Source organism: Hyperolius riggenbachi, chromosome 12 (genome assembly GCF_040937935.1).
Source record: "Hyperolius riggenbachi isolate aHypRig1 chromosome 12, aHypRig1.pri, whole genome shotgun sequence".
Lineage (NCBI taxonomy): Eukaryota > Metazoa > Chordata > Amphibia > Anura > Hyperoliidae > Hyperolius > Hyperolius riggenbachi.
Window position 1 is genome coordinate 117120007 of NC_090657.1, and position 24082 is coordinate 117144088.

The 24082-nt window shown below is 44.6% G+C and overlaps 1 protein-coding gene across 1 annotated transcript in view; it reads right to left on the minus strand.

Moving 5' to 3' along the window:
• LOC137542311 (proton channel OTOP2-like) overlaps nucleotides 1–24082 on the minus strand; it is a 128118-nt gene that overhangs the window by 58979 nt on the left and 45057 nt on the right. Inside the window, exons 3-6 of the mRNA XM_068264136.1 lie at nucleotides 17691–17827; nucleotides 17520–17578; nucleotides 4591–4730; nucleotides 3662–4509 (exon numbers count right to left, since the gene is read on the minus strand). Of these exons, the coding sequence (XP_068120237.1) occupies nucleotides 3662–4509; nucleotides 4591–4730; nucleotides 17520–17578; nucleotides 17691–17827 (1184 nt within the window). The remainder of the gene's footprint in view (nucleotides 1–3661; nucleotides 4510–4590; nucleotides 4731–17519; nucleotides 17579–17690; nucleotides 17828–24082) is intronic.

A 24082-nucleotide genomic window follows, 5' to 3' on the forward strand; every position in this document is an offset into this window, starting at 1 on the left:
TTGGCAGATTAACTTAGAAGAGTGGGTAATATCTAATATCTACCCTAACTGCAGCACTGTCGCTGCCACCCTGGTACATGCTTTTATGTCATGGGCACATTCCACAGGGAATAGTGTAGCCAGAAGAAGGTCCCGGGATTTAGCAGATACACTCTTGGGAGGCATGGGCGCTGGAATGGGGGTAGCAAACAGTGTAGACATAGAAGGTATGACAGAGGTCATTCAACAATTAGGCACATTGGGACAACAGAATGTGGGTGAACATGAAGGGAGACCACAGGCCTAAACTGCCCCAGACGGTTAGGAGACCTAAAGGTAAACATAGGCCATATTTACCAAACATGGCAATCTTTGTATGTAGGGGAAAATGCACGCAGAATATTAATTAAGTAGGTGTGTGTTATGACATCACAAGGGGTCTGAGCCAATTGTAGGTTTGGAGGGATGGCTCAGATGATGTCACATTTAACTCTTTTCTGGTCAGTATTAAAGTCACTGACGGGCTTACAGACGGCTCTCTTTGCTTCATGTAAACCGCTGGCTTGAACCTTCTACTTTTATTTATGTCTTGTCAATTTACCTAACTGTATGATGTACATAATAGATAGGCCTCCGGCCTATGTAATCTAGATATAAAGTAATATAGACATAAGAGGAACCTGGCTGCCAGGTCTGGAGCCAAGAGCTGTAACGCAACAAACTTACTACAGAAGAATCTGCTTTGCTAAGATGTAACAAACTGTATCTGTGGACTGAATAAACTCCTAAACTCTGAAGTTGGTCTGAAGATTTCTATCTCCAATGCTGTTGCTGTGATGAGAGTCGTGTTTGCAGCTCTTACTAATGGGTTGCTGGTGCCGTAATAAAGGTGTGTTGTGTTGTTGTCAATAGCAACCAACGTATAGTGGGTAGCGTTTCTTACAACCGCCCGCCCCAAGACTAAGTCACTCCCCACAGAGCACCTCTGCCCACAGGCCGCTTGATTGCCTTCTCCACCACCACCAACAGGGTCCAGGACTCCAGGTGGATTCCTGAATTTTTAAGGCCGCTGGTGCGTGTACATGCCTGCCTAATTTTTCTGGCTGCACTGCAGCTGCAACAACAAAACAAAAGGCATGTACATGTGCCAATTCCCCTTCGTGGTCATTACCTTGCTGCGGTGAAGGGGCTTGCGTATCACAATGAAGCAATGACCGACGGCTATATGAGTGTCTCGGGAGGGGGGGGGGGGGCACACCCAAGATAATAAGGTCATTGCTTCATTGTGGACAGACCAAATTTGATCAGCTGGACAGTCACTGTTGTTCTATCATTGAGTATCATTGAGCTACCACAGCCCAGCGACCATATGGGCTTGAAAACCGCCATGGCCTGCACTCTGGCCATGGTGCGCACCAGTCCAGCACCGCCGTCACTACACAAACAGCTGTTTGCAGTGCGTTATACAGTGAGTTTGGTGTGTCAGTGTGAAGCAGTACTATAATTACACACCCTGATTGATGTATACACATGCAAGATGTTTTAAAGCAATTTAGGCCTGCAATTTAGCATTCAATGTGATTTCTGCCCTTAAAACGCTGCTTTGCATCAAATCCAGATTTTCCCCCGGGACTTTTGGCATCTATCCCACTCCGCCATGCCCCCCTCCAGGTGTTAGACCCCTTGAAACAGCTTTGCCATCACTTTTCTGGCCAGCATAAGTGTTTCTACTTTTCAAAGTCCACCTCCCCATTGAAGTCTATTGCGGTTCGCGAAAGTTTGTGTGAACCAAACTTTTGCGGAAGTTCGCGAACCGAAAATCAGAGGTTTGGGCCATCTCTAATCACTATTCTAGATTTTTTTTCTTTCCATGTTTGTCCTCCTTTTCTTTTTCCTCTTCTCTCCTCCCTCTTTTGCCCATCCTTTTCTTCCTCCACGCCTATCTTCCCTTCTCATGTCTTCTTTTTCCCTCCCTTTTCTCACTCATTCCTTCTCCTTTTCCCATCAACCTCTTTCCCTTTTCCCTCCCATTTCCCCCTCCCTCTCTGCTCTTTTTCTACCTCCTATCACTCTTGATTCTCCGGAAGCATTGGCTTTCGATAGGACCTGTAGGATACTTATTGTTATGCAATTTCTGTCTTTTTCAGATTTTGGATATGGCCCTGGACTGAATACCTCCTGAGGAAGTGGAGTGTTATCTCCACAAAACGCGTTAAACCAAGTGCTCGGCCCTAAAAAAAATTCAATATATATGAGCATTCTTTCTTTTTTCTAGTGGCCTATAGGGAACATTACAAGTTATTTTGTATCTATCCCTTGGTGGTCTTACATAAATGTTTGATGATTTGAATATTGATGTATTTAATATGTGTCTATATTAAGACCCATGCACTTGAAACAAAAAGAAAAACCGAGAGCCCAATATAGTGCAGTAAGTCTAACAATTGTTGGCGAAATAATTAACAGATGTGGATATACTCACAAACACGGGTTACCACATAGGCAACCACTTGAAATGCAGGTGGGGAGTATTAGAACCTGACCCCACTCAGGTTTAAGAAGTCGCTCTCTGTAGATAGAAAGAAGGGGACAGTTCCCTCCACAGAGGCGCATTGCCACTATTGGACCTTTTTGAGCTTGCACTCCTTGCCTGATGAAGCAGGTTATACCTGCGAAACGCGTTGCGGAGTGCCAAAATAAATTGTTATTTGCGATTTGAACAATCTCGATTGTCCATCATTTCAGGAGGTAAGTCCACCTGTACTCCTCCTTTTTAGTTGTTTTTAGATCATTTTAACCTGCCTGGCGCCTCTGTCCAAATTTGCACATATTAAGACCCATGTTTAACATGGGCCTTTTTATAATTTATATGTTGTATTTTTTTCCCCTTTTTAATATGCTGTGAATAAAGGTACAGATTTTAAATCAGCGAATAGCATGTGTTTTTTTACTCTCTAATTTGACTTATCATCCCCATTAAACTCCCATAGACCTAACTACATTCAAATATTCATTAATCAGGAGGAGGGGATTATTACTAATATTCTACATGTACATATATCTCAATGGTGCAACTGCAATTCAGGTCTGATTGAAAATAAGAGATAATAGAAACTGTTCTTACTATAACTGTGTCAGCAATGATGAGCAAAGTGTAGCCCAATCCATTTGACTAGAGATACAGTGTTTGGGAAATACTTTAGCAACTAATAACTCTGAAAAGAACAATAGGACAGCACACATTTTTTCCAAGAGGTTTTAAATATGTTATGCTGGGAATACACTGTTTGTTTTTTAGCTGATTAGATAGTTCGATAAATAATTTCCGACATGTCCGATCTCCCTTTCGATTCTTTTGCCGCTCAATTTCTGATAGAATTGAATGGAAAAAGATAAGAAAAACGAGCGAAAGATAAGAGAATCGATTGCAGAATCGAGCGGCAAAAACGATCGAGAGCAGAAACGCACGGCAGAAACGAACCTTGTATTCCCAGCATTAGGTTCATTTACAGGCTAATCCAATTAACCTGCATGTAGTTCACATTTGAAGTAATTACTATAGATCCTGAACTTTAGACAAAACCTCAAAAAGTAGAATATCACTATCACATAATGGCATGTGCTTATCAGTTTAAATTTAAATATTTCAACTTTCAAAGTTTTAATGGGCTTCAATACTTACTATAACATTACACAGAAGTAGGAAAAGGGATATCTCTTGAACAAGTCTTCTTTTCAAGTTCCATGGGCGATCTGCTGTATTTTGCATTGGATTATGATTATCTCTGTTGTTGCATACAGGTAATGAAGACTCCAGAGGAACTGCAGGTAGTGCAGGGGTTGCAGTCTCGTTTGAATAGATAAGCTCCTTTGGTGGCTCCACAATCTCATCTCTGAATGGCTGTCGATGAAGCCCTTCAATAATAAAGGTATTTTGCAGTGTAAGCTGTACAATCATAAGTAATGAGTAAACCAAATTCAAGGCATTCAGCAACTGTCCTGGAGATGTGGCCACCATTGCAACTATGGAGTAATAGGAGATACAGTATTGACCCAATGCTGCCCCAAGGAGTAAGGCAACATCTAAAGTACGTGTTGGATTTTTGTGAGCATCCATGTCTCTCTTATCAAACCTGTAAATGATGGAGCCAGTGAGTGAGCCCAAGGACATAAGGCTTAGAACAACAATATTAAATGAATAGAACATAATGTGAGCCTTGTAGCCTCTGTCTCTTAGGTTGACTTTCACCTTGTATGTAACAAGAGCCACAATTCCACCAAGAAGGACCACACCTCCCATGATAAGGCCCAGGAAAAAATTATGAAAGCAGAAACAAGGATTAATACGGCGGTGGAACGGCACATTGTCATCTATTTCTCTGCCAACATTCTTCCACATTACGTATGTCATAGCTGAAGCAAACAGGCTGTATTCTATGTTGAATGGGTAAAGATAATAATATCCAGTCTGAAAGATGTGGCACAAATGGTTACTGCAGCGGCAAGTGGGGCCATGTGCTCCACCAGAATCTACAAAAAAAAATTACAATCACAGGTCAGTTAAACAAGAGATATATTTATACCATTTTTTCTAGTATATTGATTTCTTACCTCTGTGGTCATGATACCCTGAGGTGATGGAAAGCTCCTTCAGGTCATCTTCCATGTCTCGAGTCTGGTGAACAGACTCATCTGTTACTGCATCCATCCAGATACTGAGGTTTGTAATGAGTACCAGCATAAGGCCATATCTGAAGAAAATAATATTTTCTATACATCAGTTTACTGTCATCAGCATCATTATTAAAATCATAATTTTCAACCTACGCAATCAATCACTTCAAAAGCAGAAAGTGACAAGTGATGTCATTTTACTTTCACATCTAAAGTTACTGTGCCCAGTTCTGCCCTTAGGTCCCGAGCGGATCTAAATGTCTGAAGGGCCACCAGCATGGGAGGGTGGCAGGCTCGGCTGAAGAGATTGGCATCGGTGCCATGGAAATGGGTGCTGACACTGTTGAGTGATGCTGCTGCCGCAGATTTGTTGTACCTACCTACTGTACCTCTGTATGCTTGCCACTGCAAATGTAACATTTTTTATATTTTAAGGATCAATCCTGGTTAGTATTTAAAACTTCCCTGTTTCCCAATATCTAGACTATTAGAGTAAATGGCCACAAGGACTTTTAAAGGGACATATGTGAATGTTAAACAATTAATTTTAATTTCAAATAATTTGTCTCAAACCAAATAGATAATTCATTTTTACATCAAATATAAAATTGTATTTAAGTATAACAAACAGCTATGATAAATGTGCCATTTGTGGCTGATATAAAGCATAATTTACAGTAAAGGTTTTTCCCTTGCTTCATGGACATAAAATATAAAGATTATGATGTTTCCAAAGAAGAGATATGTATGTAGATCATTCCGGGCAAAAAATACTCATTGTGTTTCGGGGAAACAATCTTTCACTTCTTTTCACTTCCACAGGAGAAATTCTAAGCCTTCATTTTGTGAGTCAAGCAATTCTGCTAGAAGCATATTTCTTGTTTAATTTTTTTTTTATATAGCGCCGACATATTACGCAGCACTGTACAGTGTATATATATATCTTGTCACTAACTGTCCCTCAAAGGAGCTCACAATCTAATCCCTACCATTGCCATATATCTATATTATGTATTGTAAGTACTGTAGTCTAGGGCCAATTTTAGGGGGAGCCAATTAACTTATCCGTATGTTTCTGGAATGTGGGAGGAAACCGGAGTGCCCGGAGGAAACCCACGCAGACACAGCGAGAACATACAAACTCTTTGCAGAAAGTGCCCTGGCTGGGATTCGAACCAGGGACCCAGTGCTGCAAGGCGAGAGAGCTAACCACTACGCCACCGTGCTGCCCCGAGTAATTAATTAATTTACATGTGGGGTATTGAAGAACATCCCACATTTTCTTGAATGTGGAATGGATTTTGAAGATACTTACAAAGATAACTATTCACAGGGTCGGATTTGTACTTTCTAGCACTCTAGGCCTACTGTCTCCAACTGTCCCCCCTCATTCTGTCCAACTCTAGTGATCACTGGTTTAAATGGGCTCCAGGGTCGTTGCTAGGCTCTTGGGAGATCAGGGGCACTAAGAGAGAAAAAATGTGCAGCGCATGTAGCGCGACGTGGCAAAAAGTGGGCGTGGCTATGTAGTGGGAAGTGGGCATGGTCATGTGTGGCCCCACCAACAGCATCCTGTAATGTACAATACAAGATATATATCAGCGCAACCATAAAAAAACATATCAATATTTAAATTGAAAAGCAGCCAAAGTCCAACACTTCAGTGTAGCGTCTTCATCAGATATGTATATAACCCTTCAGCGCTAATCAAAAGTCCACCACCATAAGCACCATAAAACTAGATGCGCTTACCAGATTGTCACAGACCTTATTTACAGGGTCTGCAACATAGCATCATAAGGTCAGTGGCCAGTGTCTTCCCAGCTGGCCTCCTCTCCCAATACAGGTATCCGCAATAGTTTACAGGCTCTCATGTGCAGGGATTCCACAGTACATGCATAAAAGATAATGATAAACTCATCTAAGTGTATCAATCTCGTATTTAATAAAAATTCCGTAAAAAACAAGCAATAAAGCAATAAAAGATGAATCACATCTGGGTCTTTGTAACGGGGACCCAAAGCAGATTACAGCATATAAATAACACAGGACGCCGTCCAGCCAAACGTCCGCCTCGCCCGACCGGTTTCACTGCTATAGTTTCCTCAGGGGCTAAAGACTAAATGGCTGGATCGGTATATATATATATATATATATATATATATATATATATATATATATATATATATACACACATATTCACCTTTTGCAAGGAGGTGTTCCCCAGTAAAGCCACGCCGCACGGCCAAAGGGAGCTTCCTGAATCATGGCACTGCATTTAACGCAGCGTCACCTCCGCTTCCGCCGAAGGTGGCCAATAAGGAGAAAATACGCTTGTAAATAAAAATGACATCAGATGGAGGCGCGCATCCCTTCAAAGCATCTAAAATTAATGATACTCATACTTCCGCAAATTAATAAATGGGTAAAGAGAACTATTTAAAAAAAAAATAACTTACAATAACTCGAAATATAGTAAAAAATTAAATTTAATATATTCAGAATTAGATAAAAATTCTAGCAGAATTACCTGCTCACGGACATGAAAATGGACGGCGTCCTGTTTACATTGCATCAATTAAAAATAATCCTACACTGCCATCTACTGAATCAATTCTATTAGTACAAGCTGAGTAAAAATTCCAATTCTTTACCATTAGAAATAACTCAATTCAGGTCCAATTCTATATGGGGTCATACAATTTAACTCATATATCCACTTGGTCTCAAGTTTAGATATTTCCCTTATTTTATTAGAACCCCTCCAATTATTTAAATATTTTTGAATACCACAAAAAATTAGACCTGATGGATCCCTATTATGTTTCAATCTGAAATGGTCTGAGACTGAATGACCCTCAAACCCATTTTTAATATTATTCACATGTTCCCCCAAGCGTTCTTTCAATTTTCTCTTAGTCCTACCAACATACTTGAGGCCACATGGGCATATTAGTAAATACACTACATATTTAGACTCACATGTGTTGAATTCTTTAATATCATAGGTGTCAGAAAAAAATGTTTGCATTTTGGGAGTCTGGATACAGATAGTGCAAGCTGTGCACTTTCTGCATTTAAAAAACCCTTTCTCTCCAAAGAAGCTTAATCCTCTATAGTGTGGTTCATCTATGGCACTTCCTGTTATCATATCTTTAATACTGGGTGCCCTTCTATATATCACCTCTGGCCGTTTAGGTATCAATGGACGAAAATCGGATCTACTGTAAGTATCGGCCAGTGCTTATTCAAATTTTTCTTTAATTTATTATGTTGCACATTATAATTGGTCACAAAAGGACAAAACAAAGTTTTCTTAACATCCTCTCTCTTTTCTTCCAAAAGTAAGGTTCTATCCATAGTCAAAATGTTTCTTTCCACTTTCTCCAGATCAATTCTTTTGTATCTTTTTTTAATAAAATGATCTCTTTAGATACTTGCTTCTTCTTTAAAATCATCCTGATCGCTACAATTTCTATACAGCTTCATATACTGTCCCTTAGGGACTGCCCTCATCCAATTTTGATGGGGGCAACTGCCTACTGGAATAAAACCATTACGGTTTGTAGGTTTGAAAAAGGTCTTAGTACTCAATACCTCATTATTCATCTTAATTAGTAAATCTAGAAAATGAATTGATTCCTTACTGTACTCACAGCTCAATTTAATATTTAGTTCATTATTATTCAGATTTTCAACAAATTCTAATAATGACACCTCCTCCTCATTCCACATGAAGAGCACATCTTCTATGTACCGCCCCCAAAGAAGAAGTCCCGAGGGGGCAGTCCCATAGACCACGTGCTCCTCCCACCTGGTCATGAATAGATTGGCCAAACTGCGATATGCGCAACAGAGACAAGCGCGTTAACGGTACGGCCACCGCACGTTAAGTGCAACAGTGGCAAAACGTACCAACCCTAACTAACAAATGAACACAGAAAATGACGACAGACAAATAACGCAAACGCTTGCCAATCGGTTGCCTCACACCAGACAACAGCAAGCGTTCCTGCTAGACAAAACAGACTGAAGGAGTAACCAGTAGCAACCGCAGCTAAGGTTATACTCCAAGAGTCAGACAAGGGAGATCCACCGCCTCTACCGCTAGGGCGAATGCGATCTAGGAGCGAGAGCAAACGATTCACTGTCAGCCACCGCAGGTGACAGTACAATCGCAAGGATAAGACAATACAGACAGGAATAGACAGTACAAATAAAACAGAACCGGACCGTACTATAAGAAGTGCAGAACACACTCCCCAATAATTAACTACACTAGAATATTCGCACAAAATACAAAAAAGGCTGAGGCTCCAAGGTAAGTTTCCCTAATCAGAAAACTATGTCGAGCGATGAATTCTGGGAGGAAGTGACATTTATACTAGAAACCTTCAAAGGAAGCAGACAAGCAATTTGCATGACAAGTGAATGCAACTCAGTCAGCCTTGCAAACTCACAAAAAGGACTCTTTTCCCTGGACTGAACCATGCAAGCTGCATAGGAAACAAGGCAGTCCAGGGAATCAAGTCCAGCAGAGCGGATTCTAACAGCAACATAATAAATTAAAGAAAATTTTGAATAAGCACTGGCCGATACTTACAGATTTCGTCCATTGATACCTAAATGGCCAGAGGTGATATATAGAAGGGCACCCAGTGTTAAAGATATGATAACAGGAATAATTCATCACATGTGAGCCTAAATATGTAGTGTAGTACACTTTAGTAGGGAAAATCACTTGGCACACAGCTGATTAAACGGGGGGTAAAGCTAGCTCCAACAAAACTGCGAAAAGCTTTACCCATACATTAGCACCTATTAGTTGGCTCACAGTCCAAGCAGGGAGAAGGGCAGCAAGCTTTTTGACAGTGCAGGGCACAAACTTTAACATATAGCACACAGAAAGGACGCTGTGCACCTTCCTCTTGCATGTTTTTATTCCATCTTTCAGCCAACAGCCAGCATATATGACATGGAAAAAGAGAATTGTCAAACCTGGATCGATGTGGGTGCCGGGGTGAGCGGGGAAGAGGTGACCTGGGGATATGTGGACGGCTCTACAGCCGTTTCACGCCGACTGGCGCTTGTGCACGTGTGTGTGTCCAAAACGGGGCAGCGCTGCACGGCTTCCTACATACAGTCTTCAAGCCGCGCCCTCAGCGCTGTCCCATTGGTGTGAGTTACATGGGAGTGAGCAAGAAAAAGAAAAAGAACAGAGGCGCCAGCAGAATAAAAATAGTAACCAATTAAAACCAATTAAAATGTTGGTGACGGGGGTGGACCTGTCTCCCCAACGAAAACACACAACCGCTGTATGATATAACAAATTTAATCAAATTTAGTGAGTACTCCAACAAAAAATTGCAACGCGTTTCTCGGGTCTCAAGCCCGCTTCCTCAGGCAAAATGCAACAGGAGCAACAGCGCAGTAGTGTAAGCTAGTGTAGCGTCTCTGCCTCTAGTGTAAGCTAGTGTAGGCAGAGACGCTACACTAGCTTACACTACTGCGCTGTTGCTCCTGTTGCATTTTGCCTGAGGAAGCGGGCTTGAGACCCGAGAAACGCGTTGCAATTTTTTGTTGGAGTACTCACTAAATTTGATTAAATTTGTTATATCATACAGCGGTTGTGTGTTTTCGTTGGGGAGACAGGTCCACCCCCGTCACCAACATTTTAATTGGTTACTATTTTTATTCTGCTGGCGCCTCTGTTCTTATTCTTGTACATTGGAATCCACCTGGTGGATGGGTGTTTTACCCTTTCTTTTCTACGGAGAGCGACTTCTTTTAGCCTGAGTGGGGACAGGTCTAATCTCCCCACACGCATTGAGAGTGGTTGCCTGAAGCTGGCAACCCATACTTGTGAGTATTATCTCGTCTTTTACTAAATACGCTACTTGTCTACCAGTAATACACTATTGGGGGCTCTCGATTGTCTTTTTGCTTTTTCTACATGGGAGTGAGGGTCAGGGGTGAAGGGGCTGTGCTATGCAGTAAAAATGGGAGTGAAACGTACAAACGTAAATAAATACGTGAAGTGAACATATTACATTAGTGGAGATTATTTCGTGCCAATCATTCATAATCCATGCAAAACATATTAAACAAATTATTGTGCTCAAGTTATAAAGTGCAACAGTGCATATTTAAAGGCATACATAGACACCAGCATTGTGACTTGGCTACCTGGAATCCTAAAACACCATATGTTTAAAACTAAACCCTTTATTAATATAAACTTAAAAAAGGGGGGAATCACCCCTTTAGACCCACCCTAAAGGGGCCCCACTAAAAAAGATCAGGGGGTAAAATTGCATACAAAGAGACCTAAGGGATCCATCAGGTCTAATTTTTTGTGGTATTCAAAAATATTTAAATAATTGGAGGGGTTCTAATAAAATAAGGGAAATAACTTGAGACCAAGTGGATATATGAGTTAAATTGTATGACCCCATATGGTTTAAATATAGAATTGGACCTGAATTGATTTATTTCTAATGTATAAGAATTGGAATTTTTACTCAGCTTGTAGTAATAGAATTGATACAGTAGATGGCAGTGTAGGATTATTTTTAATTGATGCAATGTAAACAGGACGCCGTCCATTTTCATGTCCGTGAGCAGGTAATTCTGCTAGAATTTTTATCTAATTCTGAATATATTAAATTTAATTTTTGACTATCTTTCGAGTTATTGTCAGTTTTTTAAAAAAAAAATAATTCTCTTTACCCATTTATTAATTTGCGGAAGTATGAGTATCATTAATTTTAGATGCTTTGAAGGGATGCGCACCCGCCTCCATCTGACGTCATTTTTATTTACAAGCGTATTTTCTCCTTATTGGCCACCTTCGGCAGAGTGGAAGCGGATGTGACGCTGCGTGGAACGCAGCGCCATGATTCAGGAAGCTCCCTTTGGCCGTGCGGCGTGGCTTTCCTGGGGAACACCTCCTTGCAAAAGGTGAATATTTGTATATATATGCCGATCCAGCCATTTAGTCTTTAGACCCTGAGGAAACTATAGCAGTGAAACCGGTCGGGCGAGGCGGACGTTTGGCTGGATGGCGTCCGGTGTTATTTATATGCTGTAATCTGCTTTGGGTCCTTGTTACAAAGACCCAGATGTGAGTGATCTTTTATTGCTTTATTGCTTGTATTTTACGAGATTGATACACTTAGATGAGTTTATCATTATCTTTTATGCATGTACTGTGGAATCCCTGCACATGAGAGCCTGTAAACTATTGCGGATACCTGTATTGGGAGAGGAGGCCAGCTGGGAAGACACCGGCCACTGACCTTATGATGCTATGTTGCAGACCCTGTAATTAAGGTCTGTGACAATCTGGTAAGCGCATCTAGTTTTATGGTGCTTATGGTGGTGGACTTTTGATTAGCGCTGAAGGTTTATATACACATCTTGTAATGTAGCCTACGGCTGGGATCAAACATACAATTTGTACAGTTTTGTTCCAGTCCTGACAGTTTTCTCTCAGCCAAGAAAAAAACTGATAGAAAAATAACACAAAACAGATAAATACTGACAGGACAGGACTGAAACGGAACACATTATATATATTGTGAACTCAATATGCTAATCCAGCCAACAGGTACTAATCCTCAGCACATGCTAATCCAGCCAACAGGTACTAAATCCCAGCACATCAGACTCGCAGAGCAGCAGAAACCCTCCTCTCAGTGTCATAAATGCCTCACTGATCACAGGTGGACATACAGCCGTGCAGGCCGTGCCAGCGCACGAGGGCCCCTGAAGTTCTGCTGTTTCAGGGGCCCATTAAGTATTGCTTGTTTGTTTGTTTGTTTTACTGTTTTTTTTTTACTTTTTATTTTCCTTGGAGGCCCCGACTCCTATCCTCCCTCCCTCACCTTGGGGCCCCCCCTCATGCGGCGGGAGAGCGGCAGGTATTGGAAGGCTCTGGCGGGTTCCCTGCAGGCGCTAGAGGTTCAGCCGCCTGTTCCACGCTGTCTCCTCTCCTCTGTATGCTGCTCGCACTAAACCGGGAAGTAACGAGCGGCATACAGAGGAGAGGAGACAGCGTGGACCAGGCGGCTGAACCTCTAGCGCCTGCTGGAACCCACCGGAGCCTTCCTATATCTGCTGCTCTTCCGCCGCTCATACCGGGAGGGGGCCCCCCGAGGTGAGGGAGGGAGGAAAGGAGTCGCGCCCCCCGCCAGGCTAGCTAACTACCTATTAGCCCACCCTCCCACCAGGCTACTTACCTGTTAGCCCACCAGCTAGCTACCCACCAACCCCACACTCCCACCAGGCTACCTACCCACCCCACCCTCCCACCAGGCTACCTACCCACCAGGCTACTTACCCACCCTCCCACCAGGCTACCTACCCACCCTGAAACCAGGCTACCTACCCACCCACCCACCAGGCTACCTACCTACCCCTCCCACCAGGCTACCTACCTATTAGCCCACCCTCCCTCCCACCAGGCTACCTAACTATTAGCCCACCTTCCCTCTCACCAGGCTACCTACTAGCCCACCCTCCCTCCCACCAGGCTACCTACCTATTAGCCAACCAGGCTACCTATCTATTAGCCCACCCACCCTCCCTCCCACCAGGCTACCTACCTATTAGCCCACCCATCCTCCCTCTCACCAAGCTACCTACCTATTAGCCAACCCTCCCTCCCACCAGGCTACCTACCTATTAGCCCACCCATCCAACCTCCCTCCCACCAGGCTACCTACCTATTAGCCCACCCTCCCTCCCACCAGGCTACCTACCTATTAGCCCACCCTCCCTCCCTCCCTGGCATTTGCCAACCACCCACTCTCCCTGGCATTTGTTTAGCCCATACCAACCAACTCTCCCTGGCAATTGTTTAGCCCACCCAACTTAAGTGTACAGGCGCAGACAGACCGGAGGCCATTGATCCAGACCGATTAAGCAAGCACCATGGTCAGACAGTATCGGTAAGCACTGACATCCTCTGCAGCACTTTACAGAGTACATAGTCATGTCACTCACTGTCTTCAGATGAGTTCACAATCAAATCCTACCATAGTCATAGTCTAATGTCCTACCATATTATTGTGTATTTATATAGCACTGACATCTTCTGCAGCACTTTAGAGAGTACATAGTCATGTCACTGACTGTCCTCAGAAGAGGTCACGATCTAATCCTACCATAGTCATTGTCTAATGTACTACCATAATATTATTATTATTAGGATATCATTTTTTATTAGGAGAGGGGGCTTCATTCAAAGTTTCCTGTTGATGTCCACTGTCAGTGAATTCCTAACTGCTGCTAAGTTCATGAACATTTTGCCCTGCTAATGACCCCTCATTTTCCAGTGCACGGACAAGCCAATTTTTTGCCGGTCAGCTACCCCTGCAGTGGATCTAGCACTTGCATAGCACCTGCAAAAAAAAAAAACATTTTGGAAGCCACCCGTTTACAATCCACTGTCTTCTCACTGCACCTCCTGCCTTCTAGCTTACTCACTCTCTGTACTAGGTTCCAGCCAGGTAGTCTAGATTGCACACTGCCACTGCAGACTGCACCATCTTTGGTTAGTCAGTCCTAGATTGATTTGAATTTGCTCCAGTCAGCTCCACACTGAAGTCAGAAACATCAGATTTGTATGCTTGCTCAGGGTCTATGGCTAAATGTATTAGAGGCAGAGAATCAGCAGGACAGCCGCGTACATAAAAAAATGGCGTCGGTAAAAAGGTCGTGGGGTGTAAACGATAAGCAGTAATACCGTTTATAAAAATATTGTGTTGTATTTAGTTTACAAATAATGTTTTACAAATTTATAAATCATTAAATAATGTGTATGAAATCGGCAATTGGGAAAACGTTAATCTTCCCTGTTTCTAAAGTGAAACTTATAATTACGTTTGTTAAAAAAACAATAATATATGTTTGATCGTTATAATTGTATATTATTGTGAATAACCTTCATTTATCGTTTCTTCTTATAATAAAATCTGAAAATATTGTTTATAACGATGATATAAATATAACTACGTACGTAATAAGTGTTGTAAAACATTAGTAAGTATTACTAAAATTTTACTAAAACTATACCTAACCCTACTCTCACACAGAACCCTCCCTGTACCTATCCCTAACCCCTAGACCCCCTAGTGGTGCCTAACCCTAAGACCCCCCTGGTGGTGCCTGCCTAACCCTAAGACCCCCTGGTGGTGCCTAACCCTAACCAACCCCTGGTGGTGCCTAACCCTAACCACCCCCTGGTGGTGCCTAACCCTAACCACCCCCCTGGTGGTGCCTAACCCTAACCACCCCCCTGGTGGTGCCTAACCCTAACCACCCCCCTGGTGGTGCCTAACCCTAAGGGCCCTTTTCCACTAGCAATCGCTAGCGTTCACGCTGAACGCTAGCGATTGCTGAATCGCAATTACCGGCGATTCCCCGACGTTCGCCGCCGCGATTTTGCTATGCTATACACTGCATAGCAAAATCGCGGCAATTATCGCTCCGCCGCGCGTTCGCGTTCCCGACAAAAGCGAATCGCGGTAGTGGAAATGACCTACCGCGATTCCTATGTTAAAAAGCAAACCGTAGCGATTGTAAAATCGCTAGCGGTTTGTGGTTTTGCGATTCAGCCAGCGCAAACGCGCTGGTGGAAAAGGGCCCTAACCACCCCCCTGCTGGTGTATATTGTACTGTAACTATACCTAACCCTACTCTCACACAGAACCCTCCTTTGAGAAGCTTACACAGAGTGTGCCTGGCTGACCTCCCTCCTTCCTGAGCTAGTTTTGCCAAAGCTACATCATATGAACACTAGGTCGTAAGGTCAGTAGGGGAGGTCAGGTGACTCATATACTATACACAAACATTCCCATCCATCCATTGCCATAACCAGCAGCATCAGCACACAGGCACAGTCTGACACAGGCTGTGTCTAGTGTGTGCACCTTGAGGAAGGCAAAGTTGGGCTGCTGGGTCCGGAGACAGGTATGCAAACTTGCCTCTTATAGCTTCCACATGTATCTCCACAGCACCCATCAGTTTTCTTTGCTGTAATCCCAGTCCTCCCTGCCCAATACGCTAGAAACTCACGTTCAGCATCTCTCAATACCCTGCTTCTGCTGACAAATCATACTGCGCGGTAAGGAGATACACAGTCGCTCTAGCCTGGCCGGGCTCACATGGGGCCGGGCAGCCAGTGATAGTCGAGTTAGGCTCAATTCTCTCTCTTACTGGCTGCCCAGCCCCATGTGATCCCCAACCAGGCTACGAGCGTCTGTATCTCTACAGCCATGCTCTGTTGCCATGGAAACGTTCCCAGGTAACTTTGACCAGATCAGGGGCACTAGCCCCGGTTGTAAGCCCCTAGCAATGCCACTGATGGGCTCCCCTCTGTTTTGCTGCTCTGCCCCTGTTAAACAAAGAAGCAGTGAATGCTCTGTCCACTCCATGTAATATTGCACTCCTGCCTGAGTGCATAGCAGCCGCTAGTGTTCTGGGCTTGCATACTTCAGAAATGACACTTGTGTATAAGCAGCACTTGTCAAGTACGCGTACCCATAACACTCGGCTGCTGTGCACATCCAGGCAGGAGCACCAAATTACAAGGAGCGCGAGTGGCCAGAGCATGCACTGCTTCTTTGTCCTCTGTGCGACTAGCTGCAGTCAGAGCCACAAACTGGTGACAAGGCAGTGCATTGGAGAGAAGCCCACCCAAAACAGAGAATAGGTAAGTAGAAGGATCTCAAACTACACACGCTGGCATAGATGTAGTGTAATGCTAGGTACACATGATGCAATTCTCTGACAGATTTACTGTCGGATCGATTATTTCCAACATGTCTGATCTGATCAATTTTTCAATCGATTTTCTGTTCACTTCTTTGGAATATGATTCAGAAAATCCATCGGAAAGCAGATTGGACATGTTGGAAATAGTCGATCTGACAGCAAATCTGTCAGAAAATTGTATCGTGTGTACTTAGCATAAGCTCAGGTGTACTTTACACAGTGACAATTCAGCACTTAGGGCAAGTTAAGACAGATCTTAAAATCAGTCAGCAGGAAGTTTTGAAACAGAATGATACCATTTATTGGCTAACTGAAAAGAAAAAAAGTAAGCTTTTGGCTAATGAGCCTCTTTAGACTTTGTTCCTGTATACAAGATGTTAGAGCACATAGCTATATATACCGTCAGCAGGAGATGCATAGATTCTTTTGCAAATATAAATAAATGTAATACTGTTGTCATTCTGTTTCAAAACATCCGTCGTTCACTGATGGCTAACACAGTACAATGCTTTGCTGTTACTAAAAAAAAAGACAGGAAAGAGTTCAACTGTAGCACAGAGAATGTTGCTGTGATTCCCTAGGGAAAAAAAAAAACCATAAATGTAACAGGTCTCAGGTCTTTAACAGCTCTGACCAGTGATAAACTAACATCAGTCGAGGAGAGGAGAACTGATAATTCCTGTCCCCTGAATGCGTGCATGAAGAAACTAATCCGAACTCAAGAGTTCTGCTACTTGAGCCCATATATTTTTCTTCTCCCAGCAGCTTGTATATCTTCACTCATCATACAGAGGACAGGATCATCAGGTGACAGCAGATGCTGACTGTCATCACACACATTCTGCACAAGTGAGAGAGATGCAGGGATCTCTGAAATTCAGGCAGACCAGAGCAAAGTAGGAGAGGTGATTTATTTTGACATGTGACCTCTTATCTCTCAAAGTCCTGCGCCCTGCTGATTTTTTATTGCCCTAAACCATGACCTTTGTGGCCTTCCCAGTAATCCGTCTCTAACTATTCATATAAAAATATTAAGCTATCTGTGCATGTTTTGCTGCCAATTCTCTGAAATATGAAGATTACCTTACCTGGAAATATTTGTGTATATCTGTACACAGTGTTTACTGGACACCCAGAGAAAATAAGTCTGTAAAACAAAAGAAAATATCTCCTGAACAGGTACTCTTAATATCGGTTTTGTTTGAACCAGATGGCACCTAGCATTAGAACAGCTAAGTGCGGTTGATTTAAAAGCCTACCTGAAGGATAATGAAGGCACTTTGCACCATTGGGTGAATAAGTTTAATTGGTGATTCACAATCAATGTAGCTTATGTAATAGCCAATTTTAAACACATCCAACACTAGGCTGCAGATTCCAAAAAACACCAGACCACCTGAGAAAAAAGGGTAAAAACTGATTCAAACAACAACAAAATGATATTGTGTTAGACAGGTTTTTACAAACATAAGAAATGTCACATGAATATTGAAGAAATCAACCAAAGAACATTTACCTCCGATTTTCGAACCTCAAACGCGAACCTCGGCAAAAAGTTCGGTTTGCACGAACTTCCGCGAACCGCAATAGACTTCAATGGGGAGGTGAACTTCGAAAATTAGAAACATTTACACTGGCCACAAAAGTGATGGAAAAGATGTTTCAAGGGGTCTAACATCTGAGTTTTTGCATGGGGGAGTGAGATACACGCCAAAAGTCCAGGGAAAAATCTGGATTTGACGCACAGCAGCGTTTTAATGGCAGGAATTTCATTGCATGCTAAATTGGAGGCCTAAAGTGCTTTAAAACATCTTGCATGTGTATACATCAATCAGGGAGTGTAATTAGTGTACTGCTTCACATTGACACACCAAACTCACTGTGTAACGCACCGCAAACAGCTGTTTGTGTAGTGACGTGCTGGACTACTGTGCACCATGGCGAGATTGCTCTTCCTCACTTAGTGATGTCAGGTAATGTCTGACTGCCTTATCAACTTTCGATGGTTATTTCTTTACCATTGTTAAAACTTACATCTATTTTTTAAATACTTGTTCTGCTTGCTGTTCAGTACCTTTAACGAGAATCTGTTATGGAGGGCAAGTCTGCCATTCATTCAACGGTGTGACTGATAAACAAGTTTCCATATTACTTTCTCAGTACCATGGTGACCACAGTAATGGCCGGGGAATCAGGGTTCGATTCCAGTCCGGAGTGGGAGCCTGAGAAACGGCTACCACCACCACACATCCAAGAAAGGCAGCAGGCACGCTGTGGGCAAAGGAGCAGGAATGGCTACCACCACAAATCCAAGAGAGGCAGCAGGCATGGCCTGCAAGTCCCGACTCATGCAGGTATTGACGAAAAATAACAACACAGTAGGACTTTCGAGGCCCTGCTGTATATGAGACAAATCAACTTTAAATCCTTTAATGAGAATCTGTTATGGAGGGCAAGTCTGCCATTCATTCAACTGTGTGACTGATAAACAAGTTTCCATATTACTTTCTCAGTACCATGGTGACCACGGGTAATGGCCGGGGAATCAGGGTTCGATTCTGGTCCGGAGTGGGAGCCTGAGAAACGGCTACCACCACCACACATCCAAGGAAGGCAGCAGGCACGCTGTGGTCAAAGGAGCAGGAACGGCTACCACCACAAATCCAAGGGAGGCAGCAGGCATGGCATGCAAGTCCCGACTCAGGGAGGTATTGATGAAAAATAACAATACAGTAGGACTTTCGAGGCCCTGCTGTATAGGAGACAAATACATTTTAAATCCTTTAATGAGAATCTGTTATGGAGGGCAAGTCTGCCATCCATTCAAGTGAAAGGTATGCACTGACTGCCAGGTATAATACAATGTGCAGTCACAAATGCAGTGAAAGGTATGCAGGGACTGCAAACAGCTGTTTGTGTAGTGACTGCCGTGCTGGACTAGAGATGTCGCGAACCTCCGATTAGAGATGTCGCGAACCGCAATAGACTTCAATGGGGAGGCGAACTTTGAAAAATAAAAAAAATTATGCTGGCCACAAAAGTGATGGAAAACATGTTTCAAGGGGTCTAACACCTGGAGGGGAGCATGGCGGAGCGGAATACATGCCCAAAGTCCCGGGGAAAATCTGGATTTGACGCAAAGCAGCGTTTTAAGGGCAGAAATAACATTGAATGCTAAATTGCAGGCCTAAAGTGCTTTAAAACATCTTGCATGTGTATACATCAATCAAGGAGTGTAATTAGAGTACTGCTTCACACTGACACACCAAACTCACTGTGTAACGCACCGCAAACAGCTGTTTGTGTAGTGACGACCGTGCTGGACTGGTGCGCACCGTGGCGAGAGTGTAGGCTGTGGCGGTTTTCAAGCCCATATGGTCGCCAGGCTGTGGTAGCTCAATGATAGAACAACAGTGACTGTCCAGCTGATCAAATTTGGTCTGACCACAATGAAGCAACAACCTTATTATCTTTTGTGTGCCACCCCCACCCGAGACACTCAAATAGCCGGCGGTCATTGCTTCATTGTGATACGCAAGCCCCTTCACCGCGACAAGGTAATGATTACAAAGGGGGATGGGCACATGTACATGCCTTTTGTTTTTTTGTTGCAGCCGCCCGCAGTGCAGCCAGAAAATTAGGCAGGCATGTACAAACACCAGAAAAATTAGTGTAGCGGCCGCTGCTAGCAGCGGCCTTAAAAATTCAGGAATCCGCCTAGAGTCCTGGACCCTGTAGGTGGTGGCGGAGAAGACAAGTGGCCTGCAGACAGAGATGCTGTGTGTGGGGACTGACTTAGTCTTCGGTCATGCAGTAGCCCCCCGGGATCCATGCCTCATTCATTTTGATAAAGGTCAGGTACTGGACACTGTCATGATTTAGGCAACTTCTCTTCTCAGTGACAATGCCTCCAGCTGCACTGAAGGTCCTTTATGACAGGACGCTTGCGGCAGGGCAAGAGAGAAGTTGTATGGCAAATTGGGACAGCTCTGGCCACAGGTCAAGCCTGCGCAACCAATAGTCCAAGGGTTCATCGTCGCTTTTCGCAGTGTCTACATCCACACTCAAGGCCAGGTAGTCAGCTACCTGCCGGTCCAGGCGTTGGTGGAGGGTGGATCCGGAAGGACTATGGCGAGGAGTTGGACTAAAGAATTTCCGCATGTCCGACATCACCCTGAGATCGCTGGAGCATCCTGTCCTTGCCTGCGTGGACTTGGGAGGAGGAGGAATACTGCCAGTGGTACCTTGATAGCGTTGTGCTGCCACATCACCCTTAAACGCATTGTAAAGCATCATTGACAGCTTGTTCTGCAAGTGCTGCATCCTTTCCGCCTTGTGTTGAGTTGGTAACAGGTCCGCCACTTTGTGCCTGTACCGAGGGTCTAGTAGCGTGGCCACCCAGTACAGGTCATTCCCCTTGAGTTTTTTGATACGGGGGTCCCTCAACAGGCTGGACAACATGAAAGAGGCCATCTGCACAAAGCTGGATGCAGACGTACTCTACATCTCCTCTTGCTCTTCCTCAGTGATGGCACGCAACTCCTCTTCCTCCCCCCAGCCACGAACAATACCACGGGAACGTGGAGCAGCAGAAGCCCCCTGCGACGGCTGCCGCGGTTGTTCTTCTTCCGCCGCATCTTCCTCCTCCATAGAAACACCTTCCTCATCATCATCATCAGAGTTTGACTCCTCTCCTTCCCCACACGACTCCTCTTCTGCCTCCTCCTCCCCCTTCTGTGCTGCCGCAGGTGTTGAGGAGACATCTGGTTCGGATGAAAATCGCTCCCACGACTCCTCCTGCCGTAACTGTTCTCGTTTACGCTCCTCCACAGCTGTATCCACCACTCTACGCACGGCACGCTCCAGGAAGTCGCTGATGGTGCCCTCAGCGCGACTCACCAGTTTGGTCACCACCTCAAAGGGCTCCATGATCCTGCATGCATTTTGCATCAGTGTCCAATTGTTGGGCCACAACATCCCCATCTTCGAAGATTGTGTCCTTGTACTGTAATCATACAGGTACTGGGTGACGGCTTTTTCCTGGTCTAGCAGGCGAGAGAACATGAGCAGGGTGGAATTCCAGTGAGTCAGCCTATCGCAAATGAGGCGTCTCACCGGCAAATTGTTTCTACGCTGAATGTCTGCAAAGCGTGCCATGGCTGTGTAAGATCACCTGAAATGCCTACACAACTTCCTGGCCTGCTTCAGGACGTCCTCTAAGCCTGGGTACTTGGACACAAATTTTTGCACGACCAGATTCAGCACATGTGCCATGCAGGGTACATGTGTCAGCTTTCCAAAATTCAATGCGGAAATGAGATTGCTGCCATTGTCACACACCACGTTGCCGATCTCCAGCTGGTGCAGGGTCAGTCATTGCTCCACCTGTTTGTTAAGAGCAGCCAGGAGAGCTGCTCCAGTGTGACTCTCCGCTTTGAGGCAAGACATGTCTAAGACTGCGTGACACCATCGTACCTGGCATGCAGCATAGGCCCTGGGGTGCAGGTGCTGTGTAGCTGGAGAGTAGATCGCGGCACCAGCCAAGGAGGAGAAGGAGGATGACGACAGCGAAGAGGATGTAGCAGGCGGAGAGGAGGTGGCAGGAGGCCTGCCTGCAAGCCGTGGAGGTGTCACAAGTTGGTCCGCTGCGCAGCCACGTACTCCCTGCTTGCTGCCATTGGTCACCAGGTTGACCCAATGGGCTGTGTACGTAATGTAGCGGCCCTGCCCGTGCTTGGCAGACCAGGCATCCGTGGTCAGGTGGACCCTTGACCCAACGCTCTTCGCAACAGATGACACCACTTGCCTCTGAACTGCACGGTACAGTTTGGGTATGGCCTTTTGTGAAAAATAATTGCGGCCTGGTATCTTCCACTGTGGTGTACCAATGGCCACAAACTTATGGAAAGCCTCTGACTCCATCAGCTTGTATGGTAATAGCTGGCGAGCTAATAGTTCCGCCACGCCAGCTGTCAGACGCCGGGCGAGAGGGTGACTGCCAGACATTTGCTTCTTACGCTCAAATACTTCCTTTACGGACAGCTGGCTATTGCTGTGGGCAGAGGAGAAGGAAACGCTCAAGGGCAGAGTCGGTGTGGAGGAGGGTGGCTGTGAAGGTGCAAGGGAGAAAGCGGCTGAAGAAGATGATGCACCTGAAGGAGGAAGAGGAGAAGGAGGCTGGCTTGTCTTTTGGGCACTGCTTTTCCTCAGGTGTTCTTGCCATAGCTGTTTGTGCCTTTTTTCCAGGTGCCTTTGTACGGCACTTGTCCCTACGTGAGAGTTGGCCTTTCCACAGCTCAATTTTTGCTGGCATAGAGAACAGATGGCTTTGCTCCGATCTGAGACACACATGTTAAAAAAATTTCAAACAGCTGAGCCCCCCTTGGGTGATGGCGCTACGGTGGCATCAGCAGCTGACGTTGAAGGGCATGTTGGCTGGCTGGCCATAGCTGGCGATACATGGCGCCGGACACTGCCCCCAGCTGTTTCTGAGGACAAGCTCCCTCTGCTTCTATCATGGAGTTGTCTCCTCCTACTCCTCTCTGACTCCCCCTCTGAACTGTCCCCTGGTCATCTCCTCTACTGGGAACATACGTGGCATCCGTATAATCGTCATCATAATTCTCTTGCCCAGCTTCACTTTCCTCAGACAACTCCACAACTGCACCAACTTCAGGTGGTTCATCAGCCCCCTCCTCACATGTTGCGTCCATACTATCGCCACGTAACTCAGACGTATGAGGTGGTATACCTGCGCCTTCTTCTTGTTGTTGCAGTAGTGGCTGTGAATCAGTGATTTCACCACCACCACCACCAAATAACTCCTGCGAAGTGTCAAATGCAGCGGATGTGGTGCTTGTACTAGCTCTGGTGGCACTGGCTGCGGGAGATGAGGTGTTTTGTGTTAAATACTCAACCACGTCCTCACAATTTTGGGAAGTGATGGCACGTGCCTTCTTCTGAGCACTGTATTTTGGGCCAGGCCCGCACGAAATCACAGCAACACCACCTCACACAGACTTGCCGGTGCCAGGTGGCCTTCCTCTGGGTCTGCCTCTACCTCTTCCTCTAACTGGTTTGTCCATTTTGTCCATCTCGGGGGGATGCTAGGTATATGCAGTGAGGTGAGTTCACTCAACAGAAAAGGTAGTTATATGCAGTGAGGTGGGTTCACTCAGCACAACAGGTAGTTATATGCAGTGAGCTGGGTTCACTCAACACAACAGGTAGTTATATGCAGTGAGCTGGGTTCACTCAACAGTAAAGGTAGTTATATGCAGTGAGCTGGGTTCACTCAACACAACAGGTAGTTATATGCAGAGAGCTGGGTTCACTCAACACAACAGGTAGTTATATGCAGTGAGCTGGGTTCACTCAACACAACAGGTAGTTATATGCAGTGAGCTGGGTTCACTGAACAATAAAGGTAGTTATATGCAGTGAGGTGGGTTCACTGAACAATAAAGGTAGTTATATGCAGTGAGGTGGGTTCACTGAACAATAAAGGTAGTTATATGCAGTGAGGTGGGTTCACTGAACAGTAAAGGTAGTTATATGCAGTAAGCTGAGTTCACTCAACACAACAGGTAGTTATATGCAGTGAGGTGGGTTCACTCAACACAACAGGTAGTTAGATGCAGCGAGCTGGGTT